At 46.7% G+C, this 14701-nt stretch overlaps 1 protein-coding gene across 1 annotated transcript; it reads left to right on the forward strand.

The window, feature by feature from the left end:
• The first annotated feature begins 11907 nt into the window (after window positions 1-11907).
• RHOB (ras homolog family member B) lies at window positions 11908-14285 on the forward strand. Its single transcript, XM_010393269.3, has one exon. The coding sequence runs from the start codon at window positions 12221-12223 to the stop codon at window positions 12809-12811; it is 591 nt and encodes a 196-aa protein (XP_010391571.1). The 5' UTR covers window positions 11908-12220; the 3' UTR covers window positions 12812-14285.
• The last annotated feature ends 416 nt before the right edge of the window (window positions 14286-14701 follow it).

The raw sequence follows: 14701 nt of genomic DNA on the forward strand, positions 1-14701 counted from the left end.
AGGCTTTAACCTGCCAAAGGCTTTAAGCACAGCTACATTTCACTTCCCTCCAGGGTAAGTGTTGGCAGGCAGCTGTCCATGATGGGCAGAGCCTGAGCCAGACCCAAAAGTGCCTTCCCATGGTGGCTGGGGAGTGTGACTAAAGCCTGGCCACAGGAAAAGGTGGGTCAGAGGTGGGGGGGAGAACCCCAGAAACCCCCAGCAGGGGACATGAGCCCCGGTGCAGCCCCTCCCAGGGCTGTCCTGGGGATCCTCAGCCTGGGGCTAAAGGGAAAGGCTCTATGGACTGAGAGGGGTAAGGGGTACAGGACACAGTTGGGACACAGAGGAGGAGCATCTTGGAATTGCATAAGACTTACTATGGGATGTTTAGAGGAGGAACAAACCACGGGGAAAGGGAGGGATCTTGGTGGTTTGGGAAGGAATAAGGGTGGGAAAACACAATGACAAGGGGATAAAAGGGGCCAGTGGCATGTCAAGCGTTGGCTGGCTGCTTTGTCTGTCTGTCCATGCCCTGCACCTGCTCAGAAGGGCCTGGCTTCTCATTGAACTCCACTTCGGAGGCTTTTCATGGGTGAGGGACTCTCTACTCTGTGTACACATGTGTGTTGGGGGTGAATCACTGGTGAATGTCAAGCTGGACTAACTGGTCAGTAGGATAAAAGGCTTTAGGAGACAGACATCAAAGCAACCATAAGCCTGGTTTGGATGCTGGAGGCACCAGAGATCTGTATGTTGGCTACTGGAGGGACCAGGGGGTCCTGGCCTGCTACTGGGGTTATTGTGGAGTCTGGAAGTCAGCTGGGAGACGCGACTGTGTGTGTCTGTGCAAGAGCCAACTGGAGATGAGAGGGTTCAGGGACCAGCTACTGTGTAGACTTGAGTGTCTCAGGATAGTGGCTAGAGGCATACACATTGTATAGATGTCCATATAAATATATACATATATATAAAATATATATCAACATATTTTTAAAAAAATAGGTATTTTATTAATGGGCTTCCATCATGATCTGCCAGAGAGCAGAACAGGATGAGGCCCTTGGAGCTGATTGTGTTGTGTGTGTGTGTTGAGTGTTCCTGTGGACCTGCAGCTGCAGCCAGGGACCTGCAGCAGCCTTGCCTCTACTGGGCCACTGGATTGGTCAGCCTGTGATAGTGACCTGTGCACTTGGGCCTGCAGCTGGGTTGGAGCCAAGGATAGCCTCTGCCAAAGCTATCCAACTGCCTGAGCAGAAGGATTGAAAGACAGAAAATGGTCCTTTTAATGCCTTTAAGCTTACAAACTCCCTTTCAGTCAAAGCAGGATGATGACAGGCAGCTAAATCCCCCATTCCCAGAACCCAGGCATATCCACCTTGCAACACTGCTTGGCTCAGCCACACCTGAGCTGACAAAGTTGCTCCCAATGGCATTGAACTGCTCAGAAACCAGTCATGGATGTGATTCATGAACTGGATGTTTCTCTACCAATCTGTCCCCTCAACAGGCACAGCCTGAGGGGTGTGCTGAGACAAGTCCTCTCCAAAAGCTGTGTCACCCTGACACAGGAGGTAGCTGGCATAAAGCACATGTTGGGCAATTGAGCAGATTGAAATGTGAACACATCAACAGCGCAGAGATACCTTCAGTGATGGGCAAGTCCACTAGCAGAGATGTTCTCAAGGCCTTAGGGACACATAGAATCTATTTTTGGCAAATAACTTGCAGTCTTTCTTCCTTTTCACATGCTACTCAGAGTTGCTGTGGAGGAAAACCATGATCCAGCCCTGTATCTCCATCAAACTATAATAACAAATTACAGGCTCTTATATCACTCTGACACTCTCTGATTGATTGCAGAGGTACAAAATGATGAATTATTTAAAACAGATGCAGTACATTTCACAAAATGAATTTAAGTGGCAAGACATTATGAAGAAAACTGAGACAAAAGCCTAGGAGAATCTATTTTCATAAAATGTAACATGCTTCCTGTCTGAAGATAATTTTGAGTAAACGGATGAATTAGTAGGTAGACTGATAGATTGTCCACTAGGAAGATATATTTACATAAGAAACTAATACAAAATGGAGAATGGTCTTGCTAAGCAAGACATATTACCCTCTCTCCACTGCATCTGCAAAACAGGTAATGAAAAGGAAAGAACACATGGGGCTTTGCTCAGTTCCAATCACTCCTCCTTCCAAAGCCCTGTACTGGGTGCTGTGCAGGGAGGTTTTTCCTAAAGCACTGCTGATATATCACTTTGTAGATATCTCTGAAGCTTACAGCTTCTTCCTACATCTCTGTACAGAACACATTCCAGATTGTCACTGCTTTTGTGGCTTATCATGGTCTGTAGAGCTCTATGGGGGGAAGTCAGGTCCTTTATCAAGTGGGATCTGCAGGAGATGTTTCAAGACATGAGTGTCCAAGAGCTTGTCTTAAGGATGCAGGTTACTACAGCACTATTTCATGGAATACATAACCTATCTTTGCAATGAAAATGGAAAATTGCTCTCACGTACTGCCCTCTTATTGTTATGTACTGGCTTTATTTATTTATTCTTATTTCTGCTGAATACATCAATATCATTTATATGCATATTTGCTTTGCTGAAATCCCGAATTGTACTGTACATCGTCATATTCACCTAATTTAGTATGAATTCCCCTGCTGTTTCAATTAGACAACTGTGGTGATGGGGAGCAAATAGTGTATTTAATCTTAGAAATGGCCATGTTGAATGATGTATGAACTTCATTTAATTTCCATCTTCTGTTCCATAGTACTTATTTCCTTTGTTTTTTATTTTCCCTAATAAATACTCATGTTTAATATTTAAATACACAAAAGTAAAAAAAAAAAAAGGTAATAAAACAGTTTCCCTCTTCTCCTCTCCCTTCCAACACTGGCAGCATGACTTACACTAGAGGAGAGCCCTTTGGCTCAAGCCTCGCCTGGGTATTGAGTGCTGGCAGTTTGCTTCTGTACAGATTCATCACTATTGATTTTTGTTCCAAGTTTAAGATACAGGCATGTATCACTTTCCAAGTATTGGTCTCCTACAGACTTTCTAACTCTTCCATGGCTAATGTCTGAGCTCTTCACATGAGTGAGTACAATACCCATGCCAGCAGGCCTGCAGGTAGGAGCCCAGTATCACCTGGCAGGTGTACCTGCGCTGGAGGCTGCAGAGGATCCTGGGGACACATTCCTAAGTGGGAAAGTTGAACGAGCACCCCTTGAGCTCCGTGCTGCCATGGGGTATTGCTTCCTCCCAGCTACTTCGCAGTGCAGACGTGCACAGCCTCTTCTGTACAGCCACACAGATGTAGCTTGAGGTGGAATAGAGAAGCAACCCCAGATACAGATGCCTTAGGATAATACACTGACTGCTGGGATATATCCCCTTCTTTCTAGATCGCACAACAACGCTAAAATACAGAACAGGAAACTATCCAGTCTGTATTTCTCATGGGAGACAAATGCCCTAAAATACAGACTCCAGCCAAATGGATCTCTTAGCCTCATAGTAAAGAGCTTTTGAAAAAGTGCTCTGAGCCAGATACAGAGGGAGATCATTGATTTTTTGATAGAAGTGGCAAAAAGTGACTTTATACAGGTTTAGCAAAAGATTATGAAAAACCTCCCCAGAGTTTCTCTTTTCCAGTTGCAGAGGAGTATACAGTGGAAACAGATTGCCAACTTTCTATTTCCCATAAAATAAACAACAAAAAAGTTAATGTTAAGAAACAGAAACTAAGGTAAGTGTAACAACAGTTTAATTCAGAGATATGTACAGTGAATACTGGGAAAGAAACCAGTTACCCCTATCTTGAACAAAACACCTTTCTGGAGGAAAGCACTTATTTATTTAGACTGAAAACAGACACCAGCCAATATGCTGCCCAGTGTCCTACTAAGCATCAGGTAGTGTGAGGTCTGATTCACCCAAGTGGTCTGAACTTTCCAAGCAAGGGGAGCAGTGCGTGCTTACAATCTTTGCAAAACTGCCTCTCTCCAGTTCAGTGTTCCACATCAGAGGCACCCGAGACACCTGTGCTCTTTAACTTATCTGCAGACTAATCCTCCCCACCCACACATCCACATACAAAATGGAAATAACAATTTAAACCTATTTACATAAATACAGCTCTTTGAAAGGTGCTAATGATGCTACTACCTGAATCAGGAGAGCACTTATGCACAGCACACATGTCCAAGTTGCATGGGGGGAAGAGTTTTAAAGTTTGGGTACAATATCAGGTTGCATCGAGGGGATTATTATAGACAGAGGGGAGAGCAAATTGAGGTTAAGAATGGCCTAGGTGACAAAAAGGAAAGAGCATGGAAAACAAGAAAAAGAAAGCTCCAAGAAGTAGATGATTCACAGTTACTTTAGCCAGCAGTTTAAGCTTCTCAGTTTGAAAATGGAAATAACACCTACTTAGCACCAGAGATGGGCTGGTAATTCATGTTGAAAAGTGCCCAGAGATTCTTGGAAGAAAGGTGCTCTCGAAAATGTCATCCTTGAAGCATTTGTAGTCATGGCACAGTGTGACTGTGGATTTCAAAACTGCTACCAAAAAGTGATGGAGAAGGAAAGCAGCAACCCATCCAATACTGAATACTTGGCCAGGCCCAATATTTCTACCCATGATATCATCAATAGACAAATACTGGTGGGAAGAGTGGGTAAGAAAAAAATCTTATGTGTGTATTTTGCTAGGTGTCTCACCTGGAAAAGCTCCTTTGCAAAGTGTACAGCTCCAGGTGCATAATCAGTTTAGAAATTTGCCTTTATTTTCATTTTGTTTCCCCCGAGAAACTTTACCAGGCTGCCAGAGTGATGACACCAGCACCGTGGAAGTCAGCAAAACAAAGTAACAGACTTCCATGTTCTCCTGGTTCATGACAGTTACGCTCAGTTAGTGCTGGACTTCAGGATCAGAAGGGGTTTACCTTAAAATATTTCTCTGTCCATTTCTGTGTTTCAGCATGAGCCTTCAAACCCTTCAGTCACATTACTTGCCTGCTTCCAGCCTTGTGCCTTTAATCTCAGTCCATAACTCAGTTCTTTGGGCTGCCAGGACTCAGTGCTTCTCAGAAGAGAGGGGTGGAGAGTTGCACCCGAAGTCTTTCCATTTTGGTCTACCTCTGTGCCTCTCTGAGATATTCTGCTTAAGTTGACAGTGTGTCTCAGTCTCTTTCCAGATTGTTAATGACTTGCAAAGTCAACAGTATGGTTGCTGGCATTCCCTCTTCTTCATGTCTTCTGCCTGCAAGTGCTACGGAAAGACAGAAAAATTTAACATGCATTTAGATCACAAGAACAAAGAAGTGTAGAAATTGAAGTCTAGTATTTTTCTCAACTTTTAAGGTAGGAATTCAATCATGAACTGGACTATCCTACTCCAGATCCAGGCTGGTTTACCCCAGTTTATTCACCTGTGCCTGAAGAAGAGGTGGAGATAGCACTGCCTCCATTGTGCTCTATGCTATACATTGCATTCCTGATGCATATATTGAACCAAGACCAGGCCAGCTCTACAAATGAATCCTAGAGAAAACCAGACCTGCTCTGCCAGTCAGAAACCCACTGCTATTAGCACAGCAGACTATTGGATACCTGTGTGGTGACACCCTTCCCTAAGGACACCCTTCAAGGAAGGGTATGGAAGGGAGTGCGTACCAGGAAACTTTGTCAGCACAGCTGTTTGCCACTAAGTCTTGCTACCAGGAACCTGGGATTAGATTCACTAAAACACATTCTCATGCTTGTCCCACTACTGTTGGTTTATGTTGCTGTCCTAGTCTGTGTGTATTTCCCTTGACCGAAAAACCTCCATGGAGAATGGTAGCTTGGTCATTTCCATTTCTCAAGACTGGTTCCACATGTCAAACCTAGACTTGTTCTCTTCAGCCTGTATTGGAGATGGAGAAGGAAATAAATCCAACTACTCAAGTGTGATGTTTTGCAGATAAGGGATGTTTTCCTCCTATAACATAAAAGCAGCTTTTATAGCACAAAATCAACAGCAACAAAGGTATCTGCTTACCTTTCAACAGGATGAAATCCAATCACAAAATAATGTTCACTTCTCACAAAATTTGGCAGTGCCTGTAGTGTTTCTTTCTCCTCCTTTCCTCATGTAATGCACATTGGTTAATGATCTCCAGGCCTCTATCATCACCTTCTTTTGTCTTGGCAGAACAGCCCAGGTAAGCATATGCCCCAATGCTAGCAGCCCAAGCTTTTTCTTCTGTAGTGTTAATTATCTCATTGCCTGGAGTAGTTTCTTCTTAATACCTTAGTTCTATCTTGGCAGCCACTGGAATAATAGGTACTCTGAGGCAGAACACTTTGATTTCTGGAACCCAAAAATCAAGGATGTTTTGCTGTAAGCCAGTCCTGTCCATGAATAAGCACGTTAAAATAACACCAGTAGATGTCTACATCCTTGTGGAACACTGAGCGGAGATCTCGGTAACCGACTGCATTCTTCCCTGACATATCCAAGAGAATGAGTTTAATTTCTTTCCCATCTATGTCTGTGTCAGTAGTGTCAGCATTGGCTCATAGGACCTGGGAAGGTGTTCATGACACAGAGCAAAGACGACGCATATTTTACCAGCGGGGTGATCTCCAACTACAGCTAACTTTCTCCTAAAAGCAGCCATTCCTTGAAAATCAAGATGAAGTACAAAATGACGTATTCCAAAGATGGGATTTTTTTTAAGCTTTTGTGAAGGGTAGAAGGAGGAGAGGAGAGAAATTCATTAGTTTGGAATTTCCCTTATCTCCTTTTTTCTCTCCATACTCCTGTCTTACCTTTCTTTCCTATTTTTTCCCCCTTTTAGTTTCTCTGGTATCAGAATCTTCTGAAATTGTGACTACCTTGTTCCTGCCTAATATTATAAATCAAAAAATTAAGGTGTAAGCCAAATCTGGATGTAACCAAGACTCCTGCAGCACCCTATATTTCTGTTTTATCATCTCAGATATTGTTTACGGTCAGTGTTCAGTCCATAACAGATTTAATTTTTTTAAGTTGAATTACTTAATTTTGTGAGTGACATGGAATGTAAAACACTGCAGTGAACAACTTTCCAAATCAGTTTTATTGACATTTTTCCTGCCATGATCTGTTAGTGGAATTCTACAATGGCAACAGCTCTTCTGTGTGCATCCATGCTGCTTTTGCCCATAGCTCAGTTATCATGTGGGAATTAAGAAAGTGTTCTCAGTCTTCATAGAGTTATGGTTAATTTATAAGAAACAGAAGTTTGTTAGACTCACAGGATAGTAATTTCCACCATCAACCGCCTTCTCTTAGATCAGTTTCTTCTAATATTGTTGTTGCCTCAGCTTCCTCAGGTGACAGGTTCCCCTGCAGAGAGAACTGACCACCACACTTCAAAGACCATAATGAAGACCACAGTAATTAAAGCAATAGGTTAATGTATCTTAATATAGCCAACCAATCTACATGGAGAACCATATGACATCATTGTTTTTTAAAGAAGTCTACTTTACTGGCAGTAAAGTGGAAATTACACAAATCATTAACAAATCACAACATGTTTACTTCAGAAGTTTCCTTGTTCCTATTGCGAAAGACTCATCCTGTGTGAGCACTTCAGAACTGAGTGTGCCAAACTCCGCGGTGGAACGTGGGCTGACAGTGCTGGAGTGTCAAACAGGAGGAGACCTGCCAGAGAGACCCTCGAAACATCACTTTCCAGATCTGCTGAGGCATCACAAATGAATGAATTGCAGAATCAAAGAATGGATGAGGTGAGGAAGGGTTATCTACTCCATCCTGCCCTGCTCAGAGCAGGATCAACTACTGCAGGCTGCTCAGGACTGTGTCCAGTTGGGTTTTGAATATGCCCAAGGATGGAGACTCTGCAGCCACTGTGGGCAGCTTTTTCCAGTGTCTGACCATCCTCAAAGTAGTGGAATGAAGTACATCCACTGGAGAGTCTGAAGAGAAAGAACTTTCCACTGTTAAGCATTCTGTCATGAACTCCAGATACAGAGACTGAATTCCCTGCTAACTTGTTGGCACTGGACAAGCAATTCTTACTCTGTCTCAGTTTTCCTGGTAGACAAAGAGTGCAAGGTGTCTGCAATCACTAAAAACTGAGAACAAAGGGAACCAGAGGTGGATTAGTTTGGTCTCTCTGCAGAGAGAACTGTTTCCAAAGGCATTATTGCTGATGTAGATATGTAACATGATCAGTATCTGTAACAGTTATGTGGTCAGCTCATTTATTTCATACAGCTACAGAAGGGTTCTTCAACTGAGATGAGGGGTTGAAGGTCTAAAAAGTCTAGCCTAAGGATGAGGAACTTGTTTTTATTTAATTTGAACTCAGCTGGAGACAAAAGGCCACTTTTAATTTACTGTAGTGGTATAATTTTACTCTGCCAGCCCATATTTCCTGAGTCCTATTAAAGTATGATTTTATAGTCTTGCTATAAGAACTTGAAACAATTAAATCAACAGCTTCTGACTGACCTTTCTTGTTCCCTGGAAGAGCAATGCCAGTGCATCCCATGCAGCTCTTTAGTCAGGAAGGCATTTCTTTTTGGGATGGTGTGCTTTCATGTGCACTGTACTTAGCATAAACCTCTGTATGGAAATACAGAGGTTTCACCTTCTCCTGCTGTGCCTTGGCATTCCAGTTTCTAGGTAGATCAGTCTGGCCTGTCTGCTGAGGGCACTGATCCCAAGAGGTTCTGAGAGTTAAACTCTGCTTTTCTCCAGGTACGCTGGAAAGCAATAGACCTGCTGTGACACATAGCAAGTGTTCTGGCTCCTAAATGTGTCAGAAACTCTTAGCAGCTTAGAGAGACAGACACTCACCATTTCTGCCCATTCTCTCACATCTAATCAGAGCACTACCCTGTGAACTGCTCATATTTCACTGCCTCTTGCCTTCCTCACTTTGCCGGGAAGCTTTGCCTGCATGAGGACTGCAGGATGCCTGATGCCAGCATTACAAGTCAGCATGCAGGACTCAGTGTGCCATTAGAACACACGTGGTCCCCTCAGCATGTTATGCCACAGCAGGCAATGTACTTACTTGCCTACTTCTTGGCAAAAAGGAGAAAGGTTGCCTTCCCCACTGAGCTTTCATGCTTTTGGTACAGATTTATGCTTGCATACAAATTATCTGATTTACAGACATGCCCTTCAGAAAATCTGTTTAGCAAGAGGAGCGGGGGGGGGGGGGTGGGGGGGGGGAATATAATCTGGAAACAATCTCCAGTAATTGACAGGAATTGTCTTCTCAGCAACAAAAAAATATCAATTGGATTAATTAAAAAAAAAAATCTGAGTTTTAATCTCAAAACCATCAGCATAAGCAATGAAAGCAAACAAGTTGCATCTTCTACTTCATGCTTTCTTCATCAATCATACAGATGTACATGGTGCAGCAGAACTAATGCTCTGCTTAAAGAGTGCATGTTTAGGGATAACTAGAAGTGAAGATTCAGCTTGCTTAAAGAACTATAGTTCAGCATATCGTGCAGATTCATGCAGATAATATAAAAGCTACAACATAAAGTTCAAATTCAGCCCTAGAATACGTGAGCTGGATACATTTGCTAAGTGCAAATGTGTGATAACCACAGTGACTTAGATGTTCCCCATAGAGGCTGTTGCTGGAGTTTACCCTAGGACAGTGAAAGGAGTGTGATCTCAGCCTGAACTGGTCACAGGGCTGAGTCTCACGATATAATGCCTCTGGAAAAAAACCTTACAAAGCATTTGAAACCCTTGGTCAAGGAATTACATAGCCTTGGATGAAATCTGTCTTGCATGGTGAGAGATGAAACATCAGGCCCTTTCCCTTCAATACAACTGTGTGCAAGACTAGAGATGTGAGACTTCACTAGAAAATGAGGCAGTTACGGCTCAGACCAAAACTGGGTGCTGAAAATATATGTGTACTGCTCAGACACCAGAAAACTTCCTGCTGTGGGTTTGACTTGGGTTAGCTGGACATTTGTGGAGCAATTCCTTAACACAATTTGGACGCTGGGACCAGCAGACAGTTTGGATGAAACGTTTTGCTCCTAAAAATAAACAAACAAACACACACCCAGGCATGATTCAAAAAAGTCAAATACAAACGGAATCAGAAGTATATTTGAGCAGCACCTCTGGCGCCGGATGAGGCACTCGCAGCTCCTCCTGCGCCGCCCCAGAGCTGGATTTTTCCTGCCCAACAGGCACAGGGCGGTGCAGGGCTCGGAGCCGCCGCGAGAGGGCGCCGGGCCCCCGCCGTCAGCGCAGCGCGGCCGCGGGGGAGCGGCCGGGGCGTGGGGATTTGCGTTGTACGGCACAAATTCACCGCAAATTCACCGCAAATTCGTCCTGTCTGCCGCTCCGAACGGCCTGACGTGCTTGGGATCGTGGAGAAGATAGCTACAAGCTGCCAGTGCTCCATCGCCAGGAGGACATGGCAGCATGGGGGTGATTTCCACACAGTTTTGTGAAGGATTTAAGCCTGCGAGCAGTGACAACAAATTTAAAGGGGTGATGCAAATCAGAAATTTGGCCTGCTCGAAGGCCACAGGTACTGAAGAACACCGATGTCAATGTCTACACTTTATTGCTGGATTCTTTCAAAAATCAGTTTGAATTTTTTTATGTTAAAATAAAATATGCTGTACAAACCCCAGTAAGATCAAGGTACAAATTCATCCATCAGCATCCAGGGACATGCTCTTTTGACAGGGAGAAATGGATATCACAGAAAATGAATTTTATTTCAATGTCTAGGATTAAGTGAACCTTTTGCCCTATTAACACACACCCCTCTGTAACGCTCTGCTGCAACTAACTTGTCAGGCAATTTGATGTACTCAGTGATGCATTCATTCTCCAAGTGGGTATTTTAAAATATAATTTTTAATAACAACCATATTGTACAAACCATTCATTTTTGTGCTATTCACTAACGCCAGGGCTGGGTAGGAAAACGGGACACTTTGGATCCAACACCGAGAGGCAGTAGCCACAGGACATCGTCTGTATGGAAAAGCTCACAGGCAGGAAGCTTGGGACAGCACCCGGCTGAGCAGCGATAGGTGCAAGAGGGACCCAGCGCGACGCTGCCGGCGGTGTCCGTGTGACCCCGAGCACCCAGCCCAGCCCAGCCAGCTGCTCCTATGGAGGGACTCGCACCCTGCCCTCCCAGCAACTAAGCTACAAACTAGTGCAAACGCACTACAGTGTTTGGCGCCCCTTTATTTTCCACGTTCGTGTTTTCATTGCTGTGACTTCCTCTATCCCTGTAAATTGAAACCCAAAGGCCGTTTCAGTTCAAGCATGCTGCTTCTCCCGGTTTACAATTCCTCCGTTCCCTTCTGGCCAAGAGCTGGCGACAGTCGAACATAATGAATTTTTTAAGGAAGGGGGTCGAGCGCTTTTCCAGCAGCACCTAGCGGAAGCTTTTGTTTTATTCAACCGCCTGCAATTTACTCCCTGCTCACTTTGCCCGGGCTTTAAAGCAGCACCTGGGACGCAGCGGCGATCGCCGTTTCTGTCTGGGCGGTTGTCCGCCCAGACTCTACAGAGCGGCCATCCCGAGCGGCGAGACTGCGGCGGGGACCGGCGCTACCCTGCCCTGGCTCCAAGCCGGGATCCCCCGGGGCCGGGAGGGCTCAGACCGGGAACACGAAGCTCCCAGCGCGGCCCCGCCCGCCGCGACCCCGGCCCCGCGACCCCGGCCCCGCCGCCCCGGCCCGGCCGCTCCCCCGGCCGCCCTCGGCCCCGCCTCTCGCCCGCGGCCGCCCGCCAATCGCAGCGCTCCCCGCCGGGGATGACCTCACTCCCTGCCTTCCCATTGGCCGGCTATATTAAGAAAGTCGCGAGTGCCTTTAAATAGCGGCGCCGGGCCGCAGCTTGCGGCAGTGGCTGCGCGGAGCGGGTGGTGAGCGGTGGCTGCGGTGAGGGTGAGAGCCGGCGGCAGCGCTTCTACTGTGGGGCTCCGGGACCGGCGGCGCTGCCCTGCGGCCGTAGCGCTCCCCCGAGGCAGGGGACGGAGGCGCGGTGCCGGTGCGCACAGAGAGGAAGGTGCGCCCGCCTGCCTGCGCGGGCCGGCTCGCCACGGTGCCCTGTGAGAAGCGAGAGGGAGCGGGAGGCGGCGGCCGCGGGGAGGAGGGCGCTGCCATCGTCCTACTGCACGGCAAGGCCAGCTTGGCGAGCCTGGCCATGGCCGCCATCCGCAAGAAGCTCGTGGTGGTGGGGGACGGTGCCTGTGGCAAGACTTGCCTCCTCATCGTCTTCAGCAAGGACGAGTTCCCCGAGGTCTATGTGCCCACCGTTTTCGAGAACTACGTGGCGGACATCGAGGTGGACGGCAAGCAGGTGGAGCTGGCCCTGTGGGATACGGCTGGCCAGGAGGACTATGACCGCCTGCGTCCCCTTTCCTATCCGGACACCGATGTGATCCTCATGTGCTTCTCTGTGGACAGCCCGGACTCGCTGGAGAACATCCCAGAGAAGTGGGTGCCCGAAGTCAAGCACTTCTGCCCCAACGTCCCCATCATCCTGGTGGCCAACAAGAAGGACCTGCGCAACGACGAACACGTGCGGAACGAGCTGGCCCGCATGAAGCAGGAGCCGGTGCGCACCGAGGACGGCCGGGCCATGGCCATTCGCATCCAGGCCTACGACTACCTGGAGTGCTCGGCCAAGACCAAGGAGGGTGTCCGGGAGGTCTTCGAGACGGCCACCCGGGCAGCCTTGCAGAAGCGCTACGGCACCCAGAACGGCTGCATCAACTGCTGCAAAGTCCTATAGGGCGTGTCTGGAGCGGGGCGCTGGGCACAGCGCCTGGGTCACCTGTTGGCAGGTGGAGAGGAGCTGGGTTATGCACGCACACGGCATCTGCCTGCCCCCTCCGCTGGGGGCTGGCCGTGGATGGGGTGGGGGCTGAGGGAGGGAGCACGCTCCTTGAGCCTTGGCCGAAAAGGGTTGTGCTTGCTCAGCCGTGGGGACAGAGGGAGGGGGGGATTGCATGCCCTGAATCTTGGGAATAAAGTGGGGAGAAGCCTTCTCCTACCACCGGCCCCCGTGAGTTAGTCGCGGACTCAACAACAAAAAGCTGCTGAGACTGGACTGAGCAAACGTTGCACCCGGCTCTGCCCCTTTGCCAACACCTGCTGCTCCCGGGCAGCCTCCTCTCTTTTGCAAGAGGAGGGCGGTGGAGCTGAGATGCTCGAAGGGACTTCTGCCTCCTGCCTGCATGTGCCTCCAGCCAGGCGAGCTGGGGAAAGGGGCTGCCTCTCCCAGGCTGCCTGCAGCATTCTCGCTTCTCCCTCACGTGTTTCAGCCTGAGCCTGATCTGCTGTGGAAATTAGTGCCCTGAAGACTGAGACGGGGAGGGGAGGGTCATCCCAAGTGAAGCCTGTATATATCTTACTTTTTTTGTCTTGTGCAAACTGGGGTAGTGCAGGGGGTGCTTATTTAAAGTGAGCTGGGGAGGGGGTGCCCAGGTGGGACTTGTGTTGTGCAAAGGAACTTGACCTGAGTGACTGATGCCTGCTGATAACAGGAGCCTTCAACTGACTCCAGCTGCAGAAGCCACCAGGCCAGAAAGTAAAGCTGAACTGTCCTGCTTGCTGGACATCCACCTCCTGATGGATGAGGCAGGATGAGCAAGGGGATGACATTGCCATATTATGATCTTGGTGCCTGCTCCTTACTTTTGATGTTGTTTCCTGCAAGTGTGTTGATTTGGGTTTATTTAAAAGTTTATTTTCAAAAGAAGTTACTTTGCACAACTTCGTGGACTCTTTTTTTATGTTTAAATTAAACACTCAATGCACTCGTCATCTGCATACAACACTGTAGCATTGGAAACATTCTTACTCAGTAACCTCATCTGGGTCTTGTTTAAAATTGATTTCAACACAAGACAAAATAATACCACTGAATACTTTTGCCTTGGGAAAAAAATGGGTGAAAGCACTCTTCTTATTCAGTGAGTACATCAAACTTCAGTACTAAAGGGCAGTTGAAAGAATCAAGATTTATTTAAAACTTATTTTCACAGGGTGGCCAACCTGGGTGAAAATAATTTTGTGTTTCTCTGGTTCAGAGAACAAATGTATCCGTTTATGTTTGTTTACTTTTCTCCCTCTTCCCTCAACAGTGGTACTGAGACTGTTTTTAATAAACTGACATGGCAAAAACTGAGATGTATATGATGTTTACATAAAACTATAGTGTATGCAGTTTTTTATGTAAAGTATTAAAAGATTCTATGCTGACACTTGTGAGAGCAGTGTTGTGATTCACAGAGACTGTCCTCAGGTTGTGGCAGTACACCTGAATGGTGTTGAACTAGACCAGAGTTTGCCTGTTGCCTGCACATGCTTTTATTTGGCTTTTTTCCACAGGCTGAAATACTTGTCTAGCAGCTTTTAGAGGATGGTGGTTTTATTTCCCTTCGGGGGAGCTGCTTCCTTAGTTTTTCTGTGCATGGTGTGTGGAAGTGTACTCAAAAGTCAAGGTGGTGACTAATCCATCCTTGTTGCTGTTGAGCATGGGAAGCCTTGTGGCTTGTGCTTGGGCTCCCACTGAGCTGGTATAGCAGCAAAACAGGCACAAAACTGAAAATAGCACAGGCAGTAAGGCTTATTTCTCAAGAAAATATTTAGATAAAAGCAGTTTTTAGTAGCGATCTGC

This window comes from Corvus cornix, chromosome 3 (assembly GCF_000738735.6).
Source record: "Corvus cornix cornix isolate S_Up_H32 chromosome 3, ASM73873v5, whole genome shotgun sequence".
In the NCBI taxonomy this organism is placed as follows: domain Eukaryota; kingdom Metazoa; phylum Chordata; class Aves; order Passeriformes; family Corvidae; genus Corvus; species Corvus cornix.